Raw genomic sequence first — 26,719 nt, 5'->3', positions numbered from 1 at the left:
ACAGTTCAGCCTAAGCCACTGACGGGTGCAGACGTATGGAGTGAAAGGTCCCAGGAGTGGGAGAAGGGAGTGCAGGTGCTGAGTACAGGAAGGCAGCGAGGAGTTTACTGGCAATGATTGGTGTGGAGCAATACAGAGCGACCATAGGAGGATGGCAGGGAAGAAAAAAGAAAGAAGAAGTGAAACCAGGAGGGCGTAATAAGGAAATGGAAACGAAAGGAAAATTAATGCTAGCAGCGGCGGTGATAATAGTATTGCTATGGACTGGGGGGGGTCGAGCTGAACCCAGGTCTGGCTTCCAGCGAAAATATGAGCCGGGAAGACATGGAAGCAATTAGAAGAATTGTAAAAGAGGTGTTCACAGAAGTCTGCCCCTTTGAGCAACTCAAAAATATGATCCAAGAGCAAACCAGGAAATTTGAAAAAATGAAGGCATAGTTCAGAGAAAGGGCAGACGACACAACATCGCAAGTGAGAAAAAATACTCAAGTTGCTGCATTAAGGGAGAGAATAGGTCACTTAGAAGAGGAGACGCTGAAACTGAAAGCAGAAGTGGAAGCCAACACTCTAAATCAAAGGAAGAATTGCCTGTTTATATATGGTGTGCCTGAGGGGAAGAGTGAGGACAAAGTGCTTACAATTTATAAAGTAGTGGACCTAATTCAGGGGAAAATGAAAGTTAATTTTAGTCAAGTAGATGTGCAGAGATTGGGAAGAATTAGAGGCAACAGGCTTATCAAGGTACAACTGTTTTCTATGTTGATGGCGGATATTGTGGTTGGAAATGTGGGTTAATATGCAGAGGGGGAAAATATGGATTAAGAGGGACGTAGGAGCTGAAGTGATCAGGAATGAAAATTTTTTGAAAAAACATGTGATACGTGCTAGACTACAAGGGTTGAGAGCAATTATCAGAGGACAAGATCTAGTGGTGTCAAGCAGCAACTGGAGCAGAACTTGATCTGTGAATAGATTGATAGACCTAGAAACGAAGATAAAACAAGATGGAGAAAAAGAGAGAAGTGTAGTGAATAGTGGTGATGATAGGCAAGTGAAAGATAGTGATATAGGAGAACAGATTGAAACGAGTGCCGGAGAAGACAGACATTATGAAAAGGCAAGTCCAGGAACCAGTGCGAACAAGGGAAACAGTGAGTTGAGTGATCTTAATTTGGAATTAAGTCCGGAGGAAAAAAGGAGAAGGCAACAAAGTTTGAACGAGTTTTGGTCTGACAGTGAGAAAAGGAAAATGTGGGCCAGAGAATTAGGTAGAGAAATAAGAGGAGAGTCCAGTGGGGAGGGCTGTTTAAGACCAACTGGGAGTGAATATATTGTGCAGAGTGAGAAAGTTAATAAGAGTGAGGAAATCAATAAAAATAAGGTTCTACATAAAGAGAGAAGTAGGAGCTTAAAAGATTTATGGGGGAAGATAGATAAAAGAGAAGAAGGTATAGTAACTAGGAGTCAAAAACTAAGTAAAGCTAGCAAGTAATTTAGGGCTAGTGTTTTGTTTGGATTGCTGTTCTTGATGGTAAGATGGTTTTTGATGGTTTGTTATGATGGGTAATAGGATGAGTGTGATGGTGGTATGTGTTGGTATAGAAGGTATAGTGAATTAACGGAATAAGTTGAAATTGGTATGTAGTAATGTAATTTGGGTGTTTGTAAATTTTGGTTTGGTGGACGTGATGGCAAATTTAATGTGGAAGGTATTTAAATTGATTAAGCATGGTTGAATGTAGGTGTGTTTATTTATTGCTGAAATTTGGAGATGGAGAGGTGGTATATGAGGTGGAGCTGAAGTTGTAATTGGTGTGTTTGTATAGTGAACTTGATGGTGATGGTGGTATGTGTTGGTATAATAGGTATAGGGTAATTATGGAGTAAGTTGTAAGTGTTATATAGCAAGATAATTTAGAGTTGATTGGGAATATTAAGTGTAAGTGAATTATTGCGGAGTTGGATGGAGTTTCCGGTTGGTAATGAAGTGTGTTTATTTATTGCTGAAAGGTAGAGATGGAGAAGTGGTGTTTGTTTGTAAATTTTGGTTTGGTGGACGTGATGGCAAATTTAATGTGGAATATGGATTGGTATATAAACTGATTAAGCAGGGTTGAATATGATGTGCAGGAATAGATAAGTAGTACAAGGATAAAGTTGCAACGTGAGAAGAATACATAATTGCAGAATGTAAGTGTAGCGAGAACATTATAATGAGGTACACATACCCGGCTGGTGATGTAACGTAAGTCTGGACTCAGCAACCCCGAGTGGGTCAAGTAAAAAGGTAAGAGGAATGGAATGTGCAAGGGTTTGCATGTCTAATCAAGAGGGGCATGAAGGTCTTTGACATCCTTAATGCCGCTTACTTTATTTCAACCTTATTTGTCTTTAATTAGATTTTATTTAAACTGCACATTGTGGAATGACAATAGAAATATTCAGGGGAGACGCTGGACGTGGCACGAAAGGGCTGGGGATGACTGCCGTGGTAACCCTCACTTTGAGGGTTACGTTTCCGGAGTATCCGAGGAGTTTCATGGCATGTCCAAGGGGTTCATTTGATTCTTCTTCTTCTTCTTCTTCTTCTTCTTCTTCTTATAATTATTATTATTATTATTATTATTATTATTATTATTATTATTATTCTTTCCCTTTTCTGTACAGTATGTGGAGTTTGAAAGAGTGAATATTGGCATAGGCTGGACATTGTTATTTTTCTCATTTAACGGATCAAATGGGTAATTGTTACTGTAGATCTAGAGAAAAATAATAAAGTATCAGTATCATAAGAAGCATTATTTTGTCCTTAATTCTGACCAAGTCTTGATCTTGACTCTTTCATTTCATCTTATTAAACTTGGTTTTATGTGCGATTTCTTGCTGGGCATCATTTGTCTGTTTAGCTATGTTCTGGCATATCTCGTCATAAAAAAGCTCATTTTTGTTTTCCCTAAAAACTCTCCCTTTACATCACAATGGAATTTTGGATCAATGCGGGACCTTCTTTGTCCACTTTCAGTATAAGTTGATGAAGAACTAGCACTGGTTGGATTGTAATCAGTATTATTGTCATCACTGTCACTGTCATGATCGCTACTTGAACTGGAATCGAACACGTGTTGTCTTTTTCGCGACTGCTGAACATTCGTATCAGCTGGGCCCAAACCCTGTACATTCAAGCCTGCAACTTATTCCAGGTAAGTTCCTGTCACTTATGAATTCCCTTTCGGCAGAACTTACTTCACTATGATCACTACTCTCCCGATTAAAATCCAACATTTTGTTTATCATGACCAGTAAATTATCTTCCTCCAACGGTGGGGGCCGGTAAGTCCCTTTAGACATTTTAGCAGAAAAATTAAGAAAAAAGATTAAATAGAACCCTGGTCTCTGCAGTTTGGATGGAAATCATTAATTGTGCCTGTATTATGGATGTGTACGATAATAAATGTTGCATAACTCGCAGTAAACACACACTCCAGTTGTGAAGGAAGAACACAAGACTGGGGATAATAAATCAGGTCACAGTTCTCAAATGTCATCAGAGAGGTCTGTTCAGGATCACAATCTCTAGAAATCCCTCCTGCAGCAATATTATTGCATCGAAGGGATGATTAGGTGATGAACTAAAGCTTCAGCGCGAGGCTATTGGGCTTTAGGTTGTTCTTGCCCGGACGTAAGTTGCGTTCTTTATGATGAAACTCATGACTGACACATTGGTATTGGGAAAATATAGTTGAAAAAATTCACATCAGAGGGCAGACTCATCCAGAATACACTGCTGAAAAATAAATAAACCTCTGCAGGCAGGCAACTGAGAAAAAAGAATTGAATCGGTGGATATATAACGTGTAATATATCCGTGTTCCCCGCCGAGCAAGCGAATTGTAGTCGCAGATCTCACCGCATCACCCACCAAATGGGTTAAGTACGGTGACAGTGAAGTGGTAGCAGAGCATGGTTAAAGGAATTAAATAATATAATAATTATTTTAGAACCCGAAGATCAGATACACTACTTATTAAATTAAATATAAATTTCATATGTTCCCATCTACATGGCATACCAACGCTTAGATCCAAATGATGCCAAATTAACACAAGAGATTCACATGTAAGGGTTTTAGAACATTAATAAGGAAATAACTTTATTTTAAAATAATTTTTCAACAAGCACAAATATTCATCTACCTACTTCTTGTGTGGATTATAATATACAGTATACATCAGATCAATTCCAATATTTAAAAAAGTTACCCATATAAATCCATAATAAGTCTGGAAGAAGAATGTTATTTGCAGGATCATGTTCCTTCATAACATTTCATCATGTACAATGTTGAATAAGGATAAAGGGTTTCCACCTGTTCAATACATTGACTATTCTTAACACTAAATTTCATCATATGCTGTGTGGAGGAACTTGGATTAGTTTGAGCTTCATTTTTACTCTTGGTCTACGTGTCATGGCTATGAGAACCAGACATGTCTGCACTATTCAAGACTCAGGTCCCAAAGACATGGCGTTAATAACTGATCACTCTCACAAGGCTAATCCCAAAAACAAAATAACTGTGTTCTGGTGAGAACACACTATCAAGAACCAAGTCATAGTTGCACAGTTCATTAGTAGATGGCATACCAGTTTATAATCAAGTAACACAGTTCATTCAGAAGCAACAGAGAATGTGATAGCTTAACGCAGTTTGTAGGCATGGCAAGAGAATGCACTGAGATGCACTTAAAGTTTAAATGAGAAGTCTTTTGACTGTAGGTTTACCCTATAAAATTATGATACACAGAAAACAGCAATTAAGTTTCAAGTTTTTTTAGTCAAACAATATGTGATTGTGCAAATATTATTTATTGAAGGAAATGTTTGCCGGCCCTGTGGTGTAGGGATAGCATGCCTGCCTCTTTCTCGGAGGCCCCGGGTTCGATTTCCGGCCAGGTCAGGGATTTTTACCTAGTCCCGGGGGCTGGTTCGAGGTCCACTCAGCCTACGTGATTAGAATTGAGGAGCTGTCTGACGGTGAGATAGCGGCCCCAGTCTAGAAAGCCAAGAATAACGGCCAAGAGGATTCATCGTGCTGACCACATGACACCTTGTAATCTGCAGGCCTTCGGGGGGGAGGAAATGTTTACTGTATAAAAGTTCAAACTAAAAGGAATCCTTAAAGTTTATAATGCCTTAAAGTCACTCATTAGAATGATAATATTGCTCATTTTTCTAGACTTAATGAGTTCATCTATTTGTTCATAGAGTTCATCTACTCTTCATCTTCACTGGTTGAGGTTACTATGTAGACTTGCATTATGACCAAGTCAACCAGTCCCGATGTCAAGGACAACTTTTTTAAATTGGGACTAACAACCTCAGCATTAATGAGAGAGTGGACTGTCACATGGTCCACAACAACTGCTATACCTCCTTATTTGTCACACTCCAGAATGGATAATAAAGTATCCCATACTTAAAATTCTCCTTCATTTTTGAATCACATTTCTGAGAGTCCTAGAATATCGATACCTAGTCTCATCAATTGGGAACATGCATCATTTTCAAAAATATTTTTTTTGAAAAGTACACCAATGAAATAGTACGTAAACGTATTACATTGTGGTATGTTGCCTTGTTTTCTACCATTAAAAGAATATTTAATAGTGCCTTTCCGCAAGGCGAGTGAAACGGCCTCTGACGTAAGCGGCGCGCTGTGACGTCACGATCCAGTACCGCATGGAGCTCTACCAGCCGTTGTGCATCAGCCGTTGCTAAAAGCCGATTGTTTATTATTCATGATCGCGAATAACTTCGAAATGACAGAAGAAAGGTTCAAAACAGCACAGCCAGACAATCTACCATGTATAAATGTCATTATTCTTGAAAAATGTGACTTTTGTGGCCGCAGAAATTAGCGGATAACAAGCAAGTTTGTAAGTGGCGTCTTTTATATACGTGCAATGTACTGTAACCCACAGTATTAGGATAACAACGAACCTGGAGAGATATCACATCACTTTCAACATTTCCTTCTAGACTGATTCCCCTATTAAAGAATAACATTACATTTTCGGGCTTTCAGCATTAGTAAAGTAAGAAATCGGATTTCAGCACTAACATAAACATATAGGTAGCATTATAGTACTAGTCCGCTTCTGTGGTGTAGTGGTTAATGTGTGCCACTCCCGGAGGCCCGGTTTCGATTCCCGGCTCTGCCATGAAAGTTGAAAACAAATAGTACGAGGGCTGGAACGGGGTCTACTCAGCCTTAGGAGGTCAACTGAGTAGAAGGGTTTCGAATCCCACCTCGGCCATCCTCGAAGTGGTTTTTCGTATTTTCCTACTTCTCCTCCAGGCACCTAAGGCCACGGCCGTTTCCTTCCCTCTTCCTTATCTATCCCTTCCGATCCTCTCATCCTCCAACAAGGCCCCTGTTGAGCATAACAGGTGAGGCCGCCTGGGCGAGGTAATGGCCCTCCTCACCAGTTTCATCACCATACTCGAAGTCTCACGTTCCAGGACACTGCCCTTGAAGTGGTAGAGGTGAAATCCCTCGCTGAGTCCGAGAGAAAACGAACCCTGAAAGATAAACTGATTAAGAAAGAAAGAAAGAAAGAAGGAAAGAAAGAAAGATCATAGTACTGTAGGTCTATAACCTATCATTTCTGAAAAAATATATATTTATGGTTGGGGCAACTGGCCTACCCACTTCCGGGGCCCAAGAAAGAGAATTAAATATCTATGTGGAGGGAAAAATTTAAACATGATAAAGATAAATATGACTTCATCTAGTTTTCACAAGTTGGGCTGAGTGGTTCAGACGGTTGAGGTGCTGGCCTTCTGACCCCAACTTGGCAGGTTCGATCCTGGTTCAGTCCGGTGGTAGTTGAAGGTGCTCAAATACGTCAGCCTCGTGTCGGTAGATTTACTGGCACGTAAAAGAACTCCTGCAGGACTAAATTCCTGCACATCGGCGTCTCCGAAAATCGTAGAAGTAGTTAGCGGGGCGTGAAGCCAATAACATTAATTACATTTGGCTTTTAACAAGCTGAGCATATCACGAAAGAAAAGTGTCCTGGTGACATTTTAATCGCTCAATACAGGAATGTCTTTGGGTGCTGTGACTTTTACTTTTTTCTCTTTGGTTTTTTCTGTTTGCTTTACGTCACACCGTCACATCTAGGTCTTATGGCGACGATGGGACAGGAAAGGCCTAGGAATGGGAACAAAGCGGCCGTGGCCTTAGGTACAGCCTCAGCATTTGCCTGGTGTGAAAATGGGGAAACCACGGAAAACCATCTTCAGGGCTGCCAGCAGTGGGGTTCAAAACCTTCTATCTCCCGGATGCGAGCTCACAGCTGCGCGCTCCTAACCGCACGGCCAACTCGCGTATTATTTTTACCCTTCGGTTTATTGACTTGGCTTGTATAACCTAAAACTTAGGCTAAGTTGGATAATATTTTAAACACCTACATCACTATTTTCACCTGTGTGCAATTATGTTATTTATTTCATTAATATTATGACAATTATTATAATTGAGCATTGTTAACTTATAAGACCCCAACAGACAAGCATTGCTTTTGTGTAGAGTTATACATTTGTTAAATTCACGTTGTTTCCTTTCATGATGTACACGCCTATTCTTTGTTACATTACAGAGTATTTGGATATAGCCTAAATTTCTTTACCAATTAAGCTCTTCAATAAAGACATACATAACTGTCCCATGCCAAGATATATTGGTAGAATTAGAGCTGTCAAAATGGTTCATAACCCTTTGATTTATTATCTTGACATGGATCACCCAAAACATAGGTTAGGTTTGGAGAATACTTTAATAATCAACATTATTTAATGCACTGTTTATTACTTTCATATTCCAAGATGTAACTGAAGCATTTAAATAAAGCATCATACATTAAAATTTAAAGTTTTACTACTAGAACAGCTGACATGGAAAAGTGATTTGAAAATTCAAACAAATTCATCTTACGTTAAAATCTTCAAAAAAATAAACTGTAGACTTTTCCGATATATCACCAGCATTTCTCCGGCTCGCCAAAATCAATTTCTCCCTAGTTTTAGCGTCTTTGGAACATGTATAAACAATTTGTTTGGTATGGTATGCGATGTGCTATTGCACATCGGAACTCTACACCATTTATAAGTTTTCTGCCTCACTGTCTGCGCAGGATTCATTTTCAGTCTAAAATATACCATTCAGATTATTATCCGATGTATAGACCTCGAATTTAACCATACTAGACACTAACGTAAAGTAGAAATACGCGAAATGTATCCTGCTTCTCACAGCACACTATGTGTTACTTCGTCTGCTAATTCAGTCAACCTGTACGGTGACGTCAGACCAATGAGATCGCGTACTTGCGTGACGTGACATTTTCGTAGATTTTTATCATGTTTGGAGTTATTATTTGTACATTCTGATCACATTTTTGAATTCTGCATGAAATTTTGAATCAGATTGGCATATTTTTAATTAAAACCCCGGATCATGCATGTTCCCTATTCTGCTTTTAATACACTGACTGACAGAGCAAATGCAACACCAAGAAGGATTGGTTCGAAAGGGATGAAAGTTGGGGAAAAAACAGAGACGGCACGGACGAATAATTGATGTTTATTTCAAACCGATATGCAGGTTACACAATGCGCACGGCATCAACTCAGTTTGATGTAGGACAACCGCGAGCGACGATGCACGCAGAAACACGTCGAGGTACAGAGTCAATAAGAGTGCGGATGGTGTCCTGAGGGATGGTTCTCCATTCTCTGTCAACAATTTGCCACAGTTGGTCGTCCGTACGAGGCTGGAGCAGAGTTTGCAAACGGCGTCCAATGAGATCCCACACGTGTTCGATTGGTGAGAGATCCGGAGAGTACGCTGGCCACGGAAGCATCTGTACACCTCGTAGAGCCTGTTGGGAGATGCGAGCAGTGTGTGGGCGGGCGTTATCCTGCTGAAACAGAGCATTGGGCAGCCCCAGAAGGTACGGGAGTGCCACCGGCCGCAGCACATGCTGCACGTAGCGGTGGGCATTTAACGTGCCTTGAATACGCACTAGAGGTGACGTGGAATCATATGCAATAGCGCCCAAAACCATGATGCCGCGTTGTCTAGCGGTAGGGCGCTCCACAGTTACTGCCGGATTTAACCTTTCTCCACGCCGACGCCACACTCGTCTGCGGTGACTATCACTGACAGAACAGAAGCGTGACTCATCGGAGAACACGACGTTCCGCCATTCCCTCATCCAAGTGGCTCTAGCCCGGCACCATGCCAGGCGTGCACGTCTATGCTGTGGAGTCAATGGTAGTCTTCTGAGCGGACGCCGGGAGTGCAGGCCTCCTTCAACCAATCGACGGGAAATTGTTCTGGTCGATATTGGAACAGCCAGGTTGTCTTGCACATGCTGAAGAATGGCGGTTGACGTGGCGTGCGGAGCTGCCACCGCTTGGCGGCGGATGCGCCGATCCTCGCGTGCTGACGTCACTCGGGCTGCGCCTGGACCCGTCGCACGTGCCACATGTCCCTGCGCCAACCATCTTCGCCACAGGCGCTGCACCGTGGACACATCCCTATGGGTATCGGCTGCGATTTGACGAAGCGACCAACCTGCCCTTCTCAGCCCGATCACCATACCCCTCGTAAAGTCGTCTGTCTGCTGGAAATGCCTCCGTTGACAGCGGCCTGGCATTCTTAGCTATACACGTGTCCTGTGGCACACGACAACACGTTCTACAATGACTGTCGGCTGAGAAATCACGGTACGAAGTGGGCCATTCGCCAACGCCGTGTCCCATTTATCGTTCGCTACGTGCGCAGCACAGCGGCGCATTTCACATCATGAGCATACCTCAGTGACGTCAGTCTACCCTGCAATTGGCATAAAGTTCTGACCACTCCTTCTTGGTGTTGCATTTGCTCTGTCAGTCAGTGTATTTCCATCTTTCCAGATTTCAACATCATTTGGATTCCATGTTGCAACTTTATGACAGGAGATTTGCTTGATAACGACTTGAGAAGCTCAGTTTCTTCTCCTGTTGGGCCCAACTGCATTTGATAAGCAAACACCTCTAGAATTGTCAGCTCTCTGTACATTTAATTGATCGGAGAAGAAATTATGAGAAGATAATATGGTAAAAAAAGTAAACTCATGTCCTCATCCCGACGTGGTGCAGCTCTTTCCAGGTACAACCCCAATCGAGGTGAGCTGCATGTACCATTTCAACCAAGTACTAGCCCTCTTGCCATTCTTAACTTTCTGGCAGTACCAGGAATCGAACCGGGGCCCCTGAGGATGGCAGCTAATAACACTAACCATTATGCTACGGAGACGGATAGATAACATGGTAATTTCCCATTGTTTTCCACATCACAGTACCTGATCATTGAGGCTGTTACAGCTGCACTCAACAATGTTCAAACTGACAACCCACATCAGGCTCTTGTCCATTGGCCTGTCAGCAGATACTGAGACTGACTGCTGCCCCTGTCTCAGATATAAAACTAATACTTGCTCCTAACAAAGGACTTATATCTTTTAGTCATATTATATATCTTTTAGTCATATCATGACAAATAGAAAACCTAGTTGTGATCTCTCCGCCGGTGGCCCCGCTGGAGTGTGGCGCTGCAGTCAAAACGCACCAGCTGCAACAACACTTATGCCAAATTGTCAACGAAGATAATATGCATGCATGAAGTCATGGTGATAATTTTAATGCCTATTGAGGGGATCTGTTTATTTTAATATTTTCTGTAAGTCTATGTTAGTATCTGTGCAGTGCTTTGTGTGTTCAAACAAGTAGCTTCTATTATTTCGAGAAAATGTCCCACTGTTTTGTTCCTGGTTGTAAAAACGGGTTATGGAAAGAAGTATGATGGTAGACGATTCTTTGCACCACCAAAAGAAAATAATCTTCTTTTTGAAGTGGGCGAGAGTTATTCCGTGGAAAGATAAGCAGTTATCGGCCAAAAGCAGAATATGTGACCTGCATTTTTCAGCAGATGTAATTATAATAGCAGACTGTTTCAATGTGAATGGTGAAAATGTTGAACTTCCTTGTGTGAGGTAAAAATTAAAACCAGGAGCAGTGCCTTATATTTTTCCAAGTTTTCTGAAATACATATCCACTATGGTAAAATTGCAAAGAACACCCAGCAGGAAAAGGAATTAAGACAGTATCAAGAGGATAAGGAACAAGAATCATGATGTCAGTAAAGCTGTGATGTCAACAGTAAGTGGTGAAGTTAAAGGTCAAGGTAAGCCTAGTTGTAATCAAATTCATGGCAAGTCTAGCTCTCTTACTGATGCAGAAAAGAAAATAATAATAATATTATTCACTTTACGTCCCACTAACTGCTTTTACGGATTTTGGAGATTCTGAGGTGCTAGAATTTTGTCCCACAGGAGTTATTTTACATACCAGTAAATCTACCGGCATGAGGCTGATGTATTTGAGTACCTTCAAATACCACTGAACTGAGCCAGGAATGAAAATGTCAAGATGTGTCAGAAGGCCAGCACCTCAACCGTCTGAGCTACATTGCCTGGCCTGAAAGGACAAAATTCTCTCTCAAAAGGTGACTAAAATATGCAACTCATAATTTAATGCAAGCTAAATGCGTCTTTCCTCAGCCAAAGCCAGGATTAGTTCACTAAAGTATGAGTAATTTCAAGTTAAAGATTGTAAATTTTTTATAGATCATTCCAAGTTAAGAAAACATTACTGTTCTTATGACGACAGGATTGCCATTTCAAACGACTCTGCTCAACACCATCATGGATAAACGGGAGCACATAAATTTGTGAAATTCAGTATTTATGTTCAAGATAAAAAGCAGAAGAAACTAAGCTGCAAATTATTTTTATGAACTAAACGGGATGGGCGTTTACAGGGGCTATTTTTGGTTTGTACAGAACCAGAGGTAAACTACAGCACAAAAAAAAGAAAAGCTCAGTATTGAAGTGTAAGGCAAATTGGGGGAGAAAATAGAAAAATATTTTTATGGTCTCAAGGGGTGAGGGATGAATTTAATTGCATTTAATAAATTTCCCCAGGCAATGCGGTGTACTACTGTGCTGTCATACTGCTCACAAAAACAATAGTAAAAATTAAATGCACTTATGAAGAAAGTGGTAAAATTAAAATGCACTTAAGAAAGAACAGCTAAATAAGAAAACCAAGCACAAATAAAACACAAGGCAAATTTTTTTATCAGTACAAGTTATGCTATGACGTATCACTGCACACCACAACACAAAAATCTTCAGTAACAACTTCTGTACAGTACAAAAATAATAGAACACACATAAATACCATGCAATATACAACCAAATCTCACTCAACACAAGAAAAGTACACACTGATTTAAAGCCTAAAAACACACACGCAACAAATAAATACTGTAGATGAGTTCACTACAGAAGTGAGCTGCCAGAAGTTTCCAGAGTGAGGGACAACACGTTGCTTGTACCAGAGCAACACACAAGAAGGAAAATGAAGAAAGGCAATGGCTGTTCCTGCTTCCTCCCTACGAATATATTTATGAAAATTAAAATGTTATGTAGTTATTTTAGTAACTCACAGGTAAAAGTGCCTCTTTCTTTTTATCTGTCTTTCATAATACATTACAAAGTACAGTATAACATCCCTTAATCACGAGGAATTATGGGTGTCTCGGAGGGGATATATTCACTCCTTGTAGGTTCGTAAGAGCAGTACTGATTTGTTAACATGGAAGCAGAAAATTATTAAAAGAAATGCCAAGTAAAATCTCCCAGTGCATACCTGCCAAATTTACAAAACCAAAAATCAGGAGATTTTGATATGAAAATCAGGAAAAATCAGGAGAAATAAGGAGATGCAATTGGTCAAAACTGCCCATTCTACGTCTTGCGCAATACAATACTATGATATATTTATAACACTTATTGTCTCAAAGCCAGACTGTTGCTATAACGAGGCTACAAGCCTGAAAATAACACACCTCTATTACCTCTCAGGAAGTATGTGAGTGAGATGATCGGTCTCTGATAAGCCTTTCGAAAATAGTATGAACTCATGTTCCACACGTATGTATCGGTCATGCACTTAAATGCCATTACTTAGCAATTGCATAGATTAATATATTGCATCAACCGCCCGCGGAATTGTGTGAAGCGCAATGCTATTTGTATCAAATAACTAGCTGTTGTACCCGTGCTTCGCTACGGAATTCTCAAAAAGACTGTTCTTATATTTTTACCAACTGAAGTCAACATAGGTCGTCACAATGATGTCAGTACTAATGTCACTATTAAAAGTAATGCTGTCATATGAAATATTCGACAAAATGAAAAACAGCACATTTTCTCACTTTTAAAGAAAAGCACCACAGTGTCGATCTAACAGTTCAAAGTTCCAGAGCTAGAATGACCAGGCCGCAGACAGCCACTAACACTCCTGTGTCATTATTCCACTTATGATTATGCTTTTTGTTTAAAGGGACCTAACGTCTAGGTCATCGGCCCCTAATGGTACAAAATGCTATGAAATGTAATGACAATTTAAAAGTCCAAAATCATCCACTGACCAAAAATCAAAACGTGCTGTTCCTCACATAGTGGCTACTAACCATAGGCAAGGCAGACCCGTGGTGTCGCTCGTAGAGTGGTACTAATCACAGGTACTGTGATTCACACACTGTTGCTACTAATCACAAATCTATTGTGTACCTAACATAGTGGTTCTACGCGCAAGTATAAGCGACCCAGCGTGGTGGTACTAATTATAAGTAGTCTCGTGGTTCTAATTCAAACGTCCCTAGGTCGCCTCTTACGTCAGGCAGGATATGCCGTGGGTGTATTCTTCGCCCACGTACTCCACACACAGCGGGGTGTGTTTGGTCCACGAGAGCTATTTTATTTCGCTCAAATCGCCGGCAAGCCGGTTAGGAACCCCTATCCGCCACCTGGGACACTCCACGTGGTAGTATTACCTTTCCCCCCGCTAGGCCAACGTAGTAGGTTCGTGGTTATTCCATTTAAGTGTGTACACTGCTCATTCCAAACAATGCCACAGAGTAGGGATCGAATAGCTGGAATACTATGATGATCCAGTGTGTTACGTACCAGTAGTATCAGAAAATTTATAACCAGAGGAATGGCATGCTAAGAGAGAGATCTAACTCCCCAGCTACTTCCCGCCAATATTCAAGCAGGCTGTTATACTAGGTACGCAGCAGTAATCCCATCTATTGGAGACAAATGGCAGCAGAATACACAAAGCACGTCACAACAAACAATGGTCAATGTAATGTTATTGTTGATCAATTTTATGAGCTGTCTATATCGCAAGCTTTCACATTTAGTTTTCTTACGACTCTGTGATGTTAGAACATCCGATGTAAGGTGAGTCCTCTTTTCTTTTATGACTACCTTTTGTGTTACTATTCAAGTGATCATTTTTTCATGACTCTTTTCTTATTCTTATAATCATCTTCACAATATCATTATAGTCAGTACGGTAAAACTGAATAAGACATAATTAATCAGAAATTGTACACTCTATAACTCTTGTTATGTAGTACGTTTCGATATGACCCTTATTCCCCGACTTTACATACCGATTTTTATTAAATTCTGTTCACCCAATTTCTCATACCTCGGCGCTGATATGAACTTAGCAACAAACATCCAAATTCATGAATATCTCTGTTATCATACCTGGTATGGTAAAAATGTATAAGACAAATGATAGGAAATTTAATAATATATAACTTTAATTATGTAGTATTTATCGATAGGACCAATATGGGAGAATTAAATTTTAGGCCTTTCGCTAAACTACCACTTCACTCAGCGTGAACACAATTATTTATGGTCTAGATTGTAGCGACTTATTCCCCGACGTTATATACCGATTTTCATTAAATTGTCTACAGCCGTTTTCTCGTAATGCGCGTACATACATACATACAACTAAGGTTAAGTTATGAGTAGGTTCCCACCTTCCAATACTTATCAATTTCTATATAATAGGTTTATTAATTACATAATATAAACCATATAATCTCTAGTACATGTTTCGTTCCGATTATGGAACATCTTCAGGTAAAATTTGACAAAATGGCAAGACAATTAAAATACATTGATGTTATGATGATACAAAAGCTAAAAGATATGATAAAATGATATGATAATTCGTCATTTGAACACTGACTTGTTGAATTTTTAACCAACATGAATGAACTTTATTTCATCATCATAATTATATGTTTTAATCTCCGTGCCATTTTATCATATCTTTTAGCTTTTGTATCATCATAACATCAATGTATTTTAACTGTCTTGCCATTTTGTCAAATTTTAGGTGAAGATGTTCCATAATCGGAACGAAACATGTACTAGAGATTATATGGTTTATATTATGTAATTAATAAACCTATTATATAGAAATTGATAAGTATTGGAAGGTGGGAACCTACTCATAACTTAACCTTAGTTGTGCTGAGCCAATACGGAATAAATATGAGATTTATAAGCTACATACATACATACATACCTACATACAGTACATACAGTACGGAAAATTAAAACGTGCATTTCTCCTTGTTACTGTGGTCATGACCGGTACAGATGTATCATTCTTTATACATTCTGAGCAATGTACAGACACACTTTTTTAGTTATACTGAGTTAAATTAAAATTAGCCAGAATTGTCTCCAAATGGCTCCTAAAATCTCTAGAAAAGTCACTAGTTATAATTGAAATTCTATCACTAAATTACTAAAAAAGACTCCATATCTGGCGACTAGTCTCCAGAATCGACTAGACTGATGTGAACGAACACGAACATTGTATGCGAGAACGAGAGATTGACGATCGATATACGCGTCGTGATAAACAGGTTTCAATAAACATCGCACATTAGCGCATATTTCATTTAAAAAACGTAGATATTTCGTTTGAAAGCTGCCAATGAGCGAAGGACTTCCGGCCACTCGCGTAAAAAAGATGAAATGGCGGGATTCGAAAACAAATGTTTTAAGTCCACCAAAAATAAGCTGAAATCGGGAGAAATAATAGAATAATCTGGAGGCGGGAAAAACTGTCGAAAATCGGGAGTCTCCCGCCTAAATCGGGAAAGTTGGCAGGTATGCCAGTGGTATGTGGTACAGTAGTGACTTTCTTTTAGAGAGTTTATAACTTAGAATAAAATCACCTAAAAGATAAAGGCATTGTCTGCAGAATAATCTATTACCTCTTCCCTCACAAAGTCATTTGAGGAAACTCTACAAAGGACTTAAATGGCCCTATGGTGTAAAATCTTGTTGTATAAGTGCTATTTCAGATTATTTTGAGAATGAAATGGATGAGAATAAATGGTATGGGGTAGTTATATTCGATGAAGTTATATTAAGAGATAGATTAAATTTAATGGTTCTTCACTGAAAGTAGATAGCTTTGTCGATGTAGGTGAACTAATGCCAGATTGTCAAAAAATTCAGATGGCAAATCATGCATTAGTTTTTATGTTTGTACCTCTTTTGCAACTCCACCATTGTCCGGTCCCAAGTCCGGAATGGGAAAGAAGAAGGGTTAACTGGCTTGGGAACCAGCTGTAAAAACAGCTATCGGGCGAGTTGGCCGTGCGTGTAGAGGCGCGCGGCTGTGAAGCTTGCATCCGGGAGATAGTAGGTTCGAATCCCACTATCGGCAGCCCTGAAAATGGTTTTCCGTGGCTTCCCATTTTCACACCAGGCAAATGCTGGGGCTGTACCTTAATTAAGGCCACGGCCGCTTCCTTCCACCTCCTAGGCCTTTCCTATACCATCGTCGCCATAAGGCCTATCTGTGTCGGTGCGACGTAAAGCAAATAGCAAAAAAGAAAATAAAAACAGCTAACGCCGAGTGTCGAGCGGTGGTAAATAACTCGACCTCTCATAGGGGCCAACGGCTTTGGGCAGATGGGCCCCTTTGGGTGGGGTGATGGTCCCCTCAGTGTACGAAATGATACTGAATCCCATCATCTGTGTCTTTGGCCCAAGGGCAAAATGGACAGAGGTACCTCCTTTTTGTGGTTCTCACTGGTCATGGAGGCGGATGAGGTCATGCCAGATTGACTGGCTCTGAAGGCGCAACTCAATGGCATTTTGAGTCTGCGGCAGTCCATTGCAGTCATGGTACTAGAACCTGCATGTCACGTTTCATTTGTGCCGCAGGGTATAGTTCCAGGATCATAGTGTGCGGGTCACTTCCTTTCAAGCTGCGATCCACCTTAAACAAAATCCCACTTTTGGCACTTTTTCCTGCTGTCGCTCCCTTCAACTCAAGTCCAACAGCAATGGGATAAGGATGGTGGAGGCAGGTTTTTGGGTGAAACTGGAAGCCTCTTGTTCAGAACTGCACGTTGGCAGCAGATGGTCGTCTTTCTGAGACCCCATGACTATTCAGGAATTCGGTCCTGCATCTGTGTTTGGGCAGGCCTATTTAGGATCACCGCTGCCCACCTTGAATGGGGAAGGCCCTAGAAAATGTGGGCTAAACTTTGGTAGTCACACTCTCAGCTGGCTGGGAAGCCACACCCAATGGGTCACCCCTTATGCGGTCGAAAAACGAAGATTACCAAAACTTTGATTATAGGAACCTGGAATGTTCGAACCCTACTTGATTTGAAAGACAATAACAGACCTGAGAGAACAACAGCGCTTGTCACCCATGAGCTTGGACGAATGAACATTGATATTGCTGCCTTAAGTGAAACCAGACTGTCCAGCAAAGGTAAAGTTACAGAGTTCAGCTCAGTCTACACAATCTTCTGGAAGGGAAAAGATGAGGGAGAACACTGCATTCATGGTGTGGGATTTGCTGTGAAGACCACATTGGTGAATGATTATCAGCTAACTCCAACCGCAGTCAGTGAAAGAATTGTGACTCTCCGAATCCCACTCTCTGGAGCTAAATCTATGACACTCATCTCTGCATATGCTCCCACCTTGGATGCTGATGTAGAAGCTAAAGACAAATTCTTCAACCTGCTGAGCACTACCATCAGCAAAGTACCACCCAGAGACAAACTCTTACTACTTGGCGATTTCAACGACAGAGTTGGTAAAGATCACCAATTATGGGGTAATGTGATGGGAAAACATGGACTTGGCAGCTGTAATGCCAATGGTCCTTGGTTTATGTGCTGAACATGAACTCTTCATTACTAATACTCAGTTCCGTCTGCCTAATAGCTACAAGACCACTTGGATGCATCCTTGCTCAAAGCACTGGCACATCCTTGATTTATATCCTCACCAGTCAATGTGATAAAAAAGATGTCCTTGTTACAAGGACCGCAAGAAACGTCGATGACTGCTGGACAGATCGTAAGCTCCTTTCTTGCCAGTTGAGAATTTCAATCTGTCGCAAACCAAAAAGATCTATCCACAACCTGCCCAGAAATAAATTCAATACTTCTAAACTTCAAATTGAATCCATTGCTACAGATTAAAGAAATGCAATCTCAAACAAACTGGCTAGTCATCCAGTCGGCAGTGATAATGCAAATCAGGAATGGGCCATGCTTCAGAAGGTCATCACTGAGTCAGCTAAGGAAACAATTGGTTTTGTGAGGAAAAACAGACAGGACTGGTTTGATGAAAATTATGAAGAAATTAAAGGTCTGATCAATGCCAAATGGGAAGCCCACCTGCCCTATCTTCAAGATCCATCTTCCAATGTGAAGAAATCACATTTCTTGGAACTTAAAGGAGAATGTCAGGCACAAATTAGGAAAATTAAGAATAACTGGTGGCAACAAAAAGCTGAAGAACTGCAAAGACTAACTGATGCCCATGACCTGCAAAACTTCTATGCTGGCATAATGGAGATATATGGTCCAATTCAATCCTCATTGGGGTCATTGAAGACTGCTTAAAACTCCATCATTTTAACTGATAATGGAGAATTTTAGAGCGTTGGAAGTAACATTTCTCTTCACTTCTGAATCGTGTCTCCAATGTTGCTGAGGACTTTCTTTGTAATGTCCCTCAGCAGTCCCAACAACCATGGATGGCAGTTCCACCTACATACAGAGACTTCACCAAAGCACTCAATCAACTAAAACCAAGAAAGGCTCCTGGTCCTGATAACATTCCTCTGGAAATGATACAAAATGGGGTATACCCTTGAAGACTAGACTTTTCAAACTCATCCTCTTGATTTGGGAATCTCGAGAAGTACTTGATGACTTGAAGAATGCTACCATCATCACTATCTTCAAGAAAGGCGATCGTAGTGTATGTGGGAACTACCGTGGTATATCGCTTTTGTCAATTGCGGGTAAAATTCTCGCAAGAATTCTATTAAACCAGCTCCAAGTTATCTCAGAGAGGATTTTGGGTGAGTCTCAATGTGGTTTCCGAACATCCAGAGGCACAACAGATATGATCTTCTGTGCTAGACAACTCCAGGAAAAATGCAGAGAACAACAGCAGCCTCTGTATTTAGTTTTCCATGATCTGGAAAAAGTCTTTGATTCAGTACCAAGATCTGCTATGTGGTAAGTATTGAGAGATTTTGGATATCCTGAACATTATGTGGAATTGGTTCAAGCTCTTCATGATGGCATGTCTGGACAGGTTCTTCATGGTAACTCATTATCAGATTCGTTCCCAGTCACTCATGGATTAAAACAAGGCTGTGTGCTTCCTCCTACACTCTTTGCACTGTACATGGCTGCCATGTTTCATGAATCATCTGCAAACAACTTAGGCATGGAGATTAAATTTATTTTTGATGGAGGCCTTTTCAATCTGGCAAGACTTCGCTCACGAAGTCGTACTCTGGTTACCCGGGGACAGAACTGCAGTATGCCGATGACACCGCATCTCCTGCTGTAACACCTGCAGAACTACAACAGTCAGTCAACTGCTTTAAAACTTCATGTGATTGCTTTGATCTAGCCATTAATGCAAAAAAAAATGAAGGTACTTGCACAACCTGCCCCAGGATTAACACTTCCTGACTTCGGTATTTCCATCTTAGACACAACACTGGAACAGGTTGATCACTTTTCAAATCTTGGAAGCATCCTGTCTAAACGGTGTACCTGCAAAAAAGACATTGATAAAAGAATTGGAGCTGCTCATGCAGCATTCAGACGGTTTATGCACAGAGTCTTCATGAATAACAACCTAAAACTGCATACCAAACCCATGGTGTACATAGCTGTTTTCATTTCCATGCTGCTGTATGGCTGTGAAACTTAGACACTCTATCACCATGATATCAAAAACTTGAGCGCTTCCAAAATGAGATTCAACTTGAATATTTAGTGGGAGGACTAAGTGACCAACATGGCAGTTCTCAACAAAGCGCAGCTAAATAGCATTGAGGCAATGATCATCACTCATCAACTGAGATGGTTAGGCCATGTTCACTGCATGGGTGATACCAGGCTTCCCTGCCAAATTCTTTATGGTGAACTTTGCTCCAGCAGTAGACCTCATGGAGCCCCTCTTAAGCGTTTTAAGGACCAGCTGAAACACATCATGAAGACAACTGGTATAGATATACAGACATGGGAAGAATATGCTGTGGACCGTTCACTGTGGCAGACCACTACATCCACCACTGTCAACTTGTTTGAAAGAGCACACCACAGACATCAAGAGGCCAAGCAACAAGCAAGAAAACTCTGTCAATTACAACCCTGCCTTCCTCCATCCATTCAGTGTGATTTGTGTGGGTGTATGTTTTATACCAGGATTGGTCTGTTTAGTCATCATAAACACATCCATAAACTGAGTTGAACTGGTCAATGTATGCAGGAAGAAGTTATATATACTCGGATCGAGTTACTGCCGACAATGACCTATTTTGCAGAACTGAATGCAATCTTATCACCATTTGTGCAAGCAGAAATGTTATTCCAGGAGATATCCTTGCTAAAATTCTAATTCAGGTTATATTGCAGCTGGAAAAGTCTGGGGCGAGAGTGATAGGTTGCACGTTTGACGGTAGTCATTCAAATAAGAAAGCCTGGAAATCTTTAGGAATTGGTGGGGGAAAAAATCAAGTACAGTGTTATATTCTGAATCTATCATCATCATCATCATCATCATCATCATCATCATCATCAGTGTCTAAAGGCAAGGTCTTGTCTATGCAAACATTCTTTCCTGTCCTCAGCTCCTCTTTTCAGTTCATAATAAGAGCCATAATGGAAACTCTGTGTTAAAGTCTTCAAGGAATTTTTTCCTCGGTTGTCCTCAGCCTTTCCTACTCGTGATTTTTCCTTCCAGCAGATTGGTAAGAAAGGTGTTGTGTCACAAGATCTGGCCAGTGAATTTAGCTCTTCTTCTTTGTATCGTTAAAATCAGTTCTTTCTTCCCTGGAATTTCTTCTGGAATGCTTTTGTTTGTTCTCTTTTCAATCCAATTAATCCTGCGCATTCATCTCCAGACCCACATCTCAAACGCTTCCAGTCGTTTCCAATTCTCATCTCTGATTGTCCAAGATTCATAGCCATACAAAAAGCACACACTATAGAAAAGAAATTACAAATTTCTTCCTAATTCCTAAATCTAAATTTGCACTGATTAAAAGATTTCTCTTTTTACTAAATGCCTGTTTGGCAAGTGCTATTCGCCTTTTGATCTCTTTGCTACACCTATTGCCACTGGTGATCAGGCTCCCTAGATAAGAGAAACTGTTGACTTGTTCTACTATCTTGTCATTAAGCTTAATGTTAGTGTGAATTCATTCAGGATATTTACTCACAACTAATATATTGGTCTTCTAGACATTAATGTTTAAGCGTGAAACTGACAATGCTGATGACAATACAATCAGCATCTTAGACAACTCTTTCTCAGAGTCTGCTACAATTGCTGTCATCTGCAAATTAAATGCATTGGATATGGTACTCATTTACATTTACTCCTTTTGTATTTGCCTTAATTTATGGCTTCTTCGATGAACACATTAAAAAGGTATGGCGAGAGAGAACAGCACTGCCTTACACCTTTCCTGATTTTTGCTGTCTGGATACTTCCTACTTCTGAATCCAGCAGATCTAAAACCAACAATCTAGGTTTTTTCAGATTTTGGGCATATATTGAAATGTATAAGACTTTTTTCCATGAGAAAATATAACTATCTTACAATAGGTTAAAAATATAAATTTTGACTTTTAGAGGGAACTGTTTAAGGAAGAGCTCCCTGGGTAGTCAGGACTTATAGCCTGTCCCAAGCTCAGTTAGATCCTTTCTCCTTTCAAAGAATGAATGCCAAGTTAGCATTCCAACTATTCCGTGATAGTGTCACCAAAGGACTCAAATTTTATCGAGAAATGGGACTGACAGTATTTGTAGGCAGTGAGGACACTGAGGCATTTACAAGTGACTTGAACAATGTTTCTGATGCACTAAATGCATTCATACCTCCCAAGGCTCTCTATAAAAACTCGTCATCCCACAGAACTCTCCTCACTTTTCTTCAAGCTCTAAAATCTACAGATAACATGTTTGCCTCATCCAGGACCATGGATTCTTAATGGTAACATTTCAAAATACATTACAGATGAGCGAATGGCTCTAGGATAGATGTTATGTGTATGTATTGACAGGAAAACTCCTCAAGATCTTTTTTTTTTTGCACCGACACAGATAGGTCTTATGGCAACGATGGGAGAGGAAAGGCCTAGGAATGGGAAGGAAGGGGCCGTGGCCTTAATTAAGGTACAGCTCCAGCATTTGCCTGGTGTGAAAATGGGAAACCAAAAACCATCTTCAAGGCTGCCGACAGTGGGGTTCGAACCCACTATCTCCCGGATGCGAGCTCAAAGCTGCACGCTCTTAACTGCACGGCCAACTCGCCTGGTTCAAGATCCCTTGGAGCAACACTTTGGAATCATGTGTTAGCTCAGTTCGGATGACCACCCATCCATGATAATTTTTCTTCATTTGATTTTGCTAATATTTATCTATGTTCTTGTAAAGCAGGCACTATCACTTAGAGGAAACTGTGAGCCAAAAAGGGTCAGAATTAGTGCTGAGGTCCTTGGTAAACCAAATATGAATGATGGCCCAGAATGTGAAAGTGTGCAACTAGACTGTAAAAAAGTCAGTGAAAACTTCCATAAAAGAAAAAAAATCTTGATTCAAGACTGTTTAAATATTGAAGATTGGGAAAGTGCTGTGCTGGTGTTGAGCCCTGTCCCTGATCCTTCAATAGAAAAGTGTTTGGTTTATCATGTGGATGGGTGTGTTGTTAGGCATTCCTCAAAATTTATCAAGTGTGTATTCTTTGTCTATTCTCTCCGTCACAAACTTCTTATGGAAGTTAAAGATTACAGATCCAGTAGTGGCACGAGATTTCTAACACATCCAGATAAAAGTGTGTGTGACATTGTTTTCCACACTCAAAGGAAAGTTAATGAAAAATTAAGCTCGTCTAGGTCGATGTGGGCTGATATTTTTTGCGAGTGTCTTGACTCGATTGAGGCAGTTTCAGTTGTACCACCAGGAGCTGGCTATTGTATTGAATACACTTTGGACACTATTCCTAACCTGGTCTACCACTATTTAACCACTATTTAAAGTCCCGATTCTTCTTCAAGGCGAGAGAAATCAACATAGATCTTCAAACTCGACAATCTACTAAGTCTACTCACAAACTATCAAGAGTGGCCTAAAACTAGTTTTGGTGAATAATTTACTTCATTTACTTTATTTGAAAAGGTGGTGGTGGTGGTGGTGATTATTGTTTTAAGACGAAGTACATCTGGGCAACCATCCTCTATATAACACTAATCAGAAGGAAAAATGGAAGGGATCCGACACCTCGAAAAATGAAGATATCGGCCAAAGTAAGACAAGGGCCACGAACGGCGTGAAAATGAAAGACTCCCTAGCCCTCGCAAACCTAATAGCGTCGGGGTCGGAAAAGTACAAGAGATGACCAAGAGAGGTCGGATAGGATAGATGAAAGTGAGGAGCCTGGCATAAGTAAGTGGCAGCAATGCCAGGACTCAGCTGAGGGCCCCATGTTCGCCAACCCACGCTCCAAAGTTCAGAGCCCCTGGGGCCCCTTACGACAGGCAGGGGATACCTTGGGTGTTATTCCACTGCCCCCAACCACAGGGGGCTTTATTTGAAAAAGTGTCAGTGTTATTTGCAATCTGGTGTATGTTTCATGTTTTATGTGCTCTGTTTAAAAAGTACTTTTATTAAGTATATAAAGCACAACATTGCTTTCGCTTTTCAGAATGTTCCAATTTCCTCGACTAACATAAGATTTCCCTGTAAATCTGTTCTGTCAAAAACTGTAGAAAACTCTGTAACATTCGTATATTGGGTATGTTCCACTATCATTCTGATTAATATGGAGATTTCTGGAAACTTACCATGATGTTTTATTAACAAGATATATGCGAAAGCTTTAGGAATTTTGCTGATTTCTTCATTGTGGGTTTGTATATATTGTATTACAGTTGAACATTTGAGTTTAATCTTCACAGTAGTACTCCAATCAGCTGGTGGTTCCTTATTCTTTGAATGTTCAGGTGTGTTACATTTAGAGCATCGCAGGAACATTTCCAGACGATCTGTCAAAAGGTATATATATCGAGCTGATGGCCGAGAAGCTGGGAGGCAGTCTTGCCTTGTGATGATGAAGTGAATCATCAGTTTGAGGACTTTTCGATATCTGCTCTAATCAGAATCAACTGTAAATTGCTTCAGTGTGTTTCTCTTAATAGTACTGCAGTGTTGTTTATAATTGTGTATGATTGTGTAGTCATTAAGTAAACTGACTGGGAACTGTGTGTCATTAAGAAACAGACTGAGTGACAATAAAGTGGTTTTATAACCAAGAAGTGAATGTATTTTGTGTGATATTTATTTCTACCAAATACAATCGCATTGGGAATGATAAAATTCACACAAATTGGTATTTATTCCTGCTTCATTTTAAGATGCAAAAAACACAATCATTATAAATGTAAAGCCATAATGAATTGGAACTTCAGTAACTATTTTTTATAATAAATTTGTAACGAATGTACCATACCAAAAAACTGTGAACGGTCCCTTTTGAATTGGAGACATCTTACTTTAATGATTTTAAAACAGAACTAAAATATTTTTCTTTCCATCAAGATATTTATTACTGTTGATTTCTTGACTTTCCAGAAATTGGGAGGAAAACTGACCAAATAACAGCTACACTCACCTCCATAGGATACAAGACAGTCTGCGTTACACAGCCAGCTGCTGATCCAGCAATAAATCTCTGATATATTGTAAACTCTTTTTGGTTGCCTTTTATCTTATGTTTTACTGCATCATAGCATGCAAATTTCAAACCTGTTTCAGGAGTTAGCTTCAAAATGTTGATTCCATTTCCTCTCCAGAAACTTAACACACCTCCTTCCTTCACCATTTCAACAATTACTAGTCTCATGCTCGAGCCTTTCTTACCATGAGCCTGAAAAATGAAACAAAAGAGCATAACTCACCAACAGTAGGTAGCATATATACAGTTTATTTTCTTCTAATTTAATGTAAGGAAGTGCAATATTTAATAGAGTCACATACTCCATTTTAAATATAGAGGTAGTATTCATCAGCTGTACAACATCTCTAAAAATAACAAGAGTTGAAGACCTAAAGCAAGAAAGACCCCTAGACCCAGTAATCTAACAGCATCATTGTCAAAGGAGGAAAAGAATAACAACAAAGAGGGATAAAAAAAAAGTTGAATGTATTACTGAAAGCATTCTTAGATACTGTATATAGATATATTTTTCATTACTCTCAATTTTTTTTCTTTTTTTTTTTCTGTAACATTCGTATATTGGGTATGTTCCACTATCATACTGATGAATATGGAGATTTCTGGAAACTTACCATGATGTTTTATTAACAAGATATGTGTGAAAGCTTTAGGAATTTTGCTGATTTCTTCATTGTGGGTTTGTATATATTGTATTATAGTTGAACATTCGAGTTTAATCTACACAGGAGTACTCCAATCAGCTCGAATCAGCCTCCCACTTCAAGTACCTCGGAAGCACAATATCGAAAGACAACACTGTTAGGCAGGAAATACTCAGCAGGATACAGAAAGCATCGAACTTCTACAGTCAAGTCAGAAATCTCCTCTGGGACTGCAAAATACCACAGAAAGCGAAAACAATCATGTACCACACTTACTTCGTACCAATCCTCACATACGGTTTAGAGACATGTACCCTACTAAACAAAGACTTCAGTAGAATCGAAGCAACTGAAATGAGATTCATTAGAACCATGAACCAAACAACCAGAAAGGACAAGATCAGAAATGAAGTGAATAGGAAACTAGCTGGTATTGAGGTTCCTATTATCAGTGTCTTAAAGAAACACAGCCTTCAGTGGTATGGGTACATAATGAGAATGAACAGGGAAAGACCTGCCAGAAAATATTTCGACCTTAATCTCGTAGGAAGAAGACCACAGGGAAGGCCAAGAAAACGTTGGATAGAGACTGTAAGATCAGATGTGGAGGGGAGAGGATACAAATGGGAGGATGTACTGGATCAGAAGATATATGAAGACAGAAGGAGATGGCGAGCGCTTGTACACCACACCCGGGAAACTGGAGTTGGGAAATGATGATGATCACTCTCAATACACAAATGGAAATTTCTTCTTCTCGGCAGAAATTC

General features: G+C 40.1%; 1 protein-coding gene across 1 annotated transcript in view; it reads right to left on the bottom strand.

Moving 5' to 3' along the window:
• LOC137500452 (mitochondrial adenyl nucleotide antiporter SLC25A23-like) overlaps window positions 1-26,719 on the bottom strand; it is a 142,049-nt gene that overhangs the window by 104,822 nt on the left and 10,508 nt on the right. Inside the window, exon 2 of the mRNA XM_068227344.1 lies at window positions 25,243-25,497. Coding sequence (XP_068083445.1) covers window positions 25,243-25,497 — 255 coding nt within the window. The remainder of the gene's footprint in view (window positions 1-25,242; window positions 25,498-26,719) is intronic.

The sequence above is a fragment of the Anabrus simplex genome, chromosome 4, assembly GCF_040414725.1.
Source record: "Anabrus simplex isolate iqAnaSimp1 chromosome 4, ASM4041472v1, whole genome shotgun sequence".
Classification (NCBI taxonomy): domain Eukaryota; kingdom Metazoa; phylum Arthropoda; class Insecta; order Orthoptera; family Tettigoniidae; genus Anabrus; species Anabrus simplex.
The sequence above is the reverse complement of the archived record's forward strand: the minus strand, read 5'-3'. Positions and strand labels throughout refer to the sequence as shown.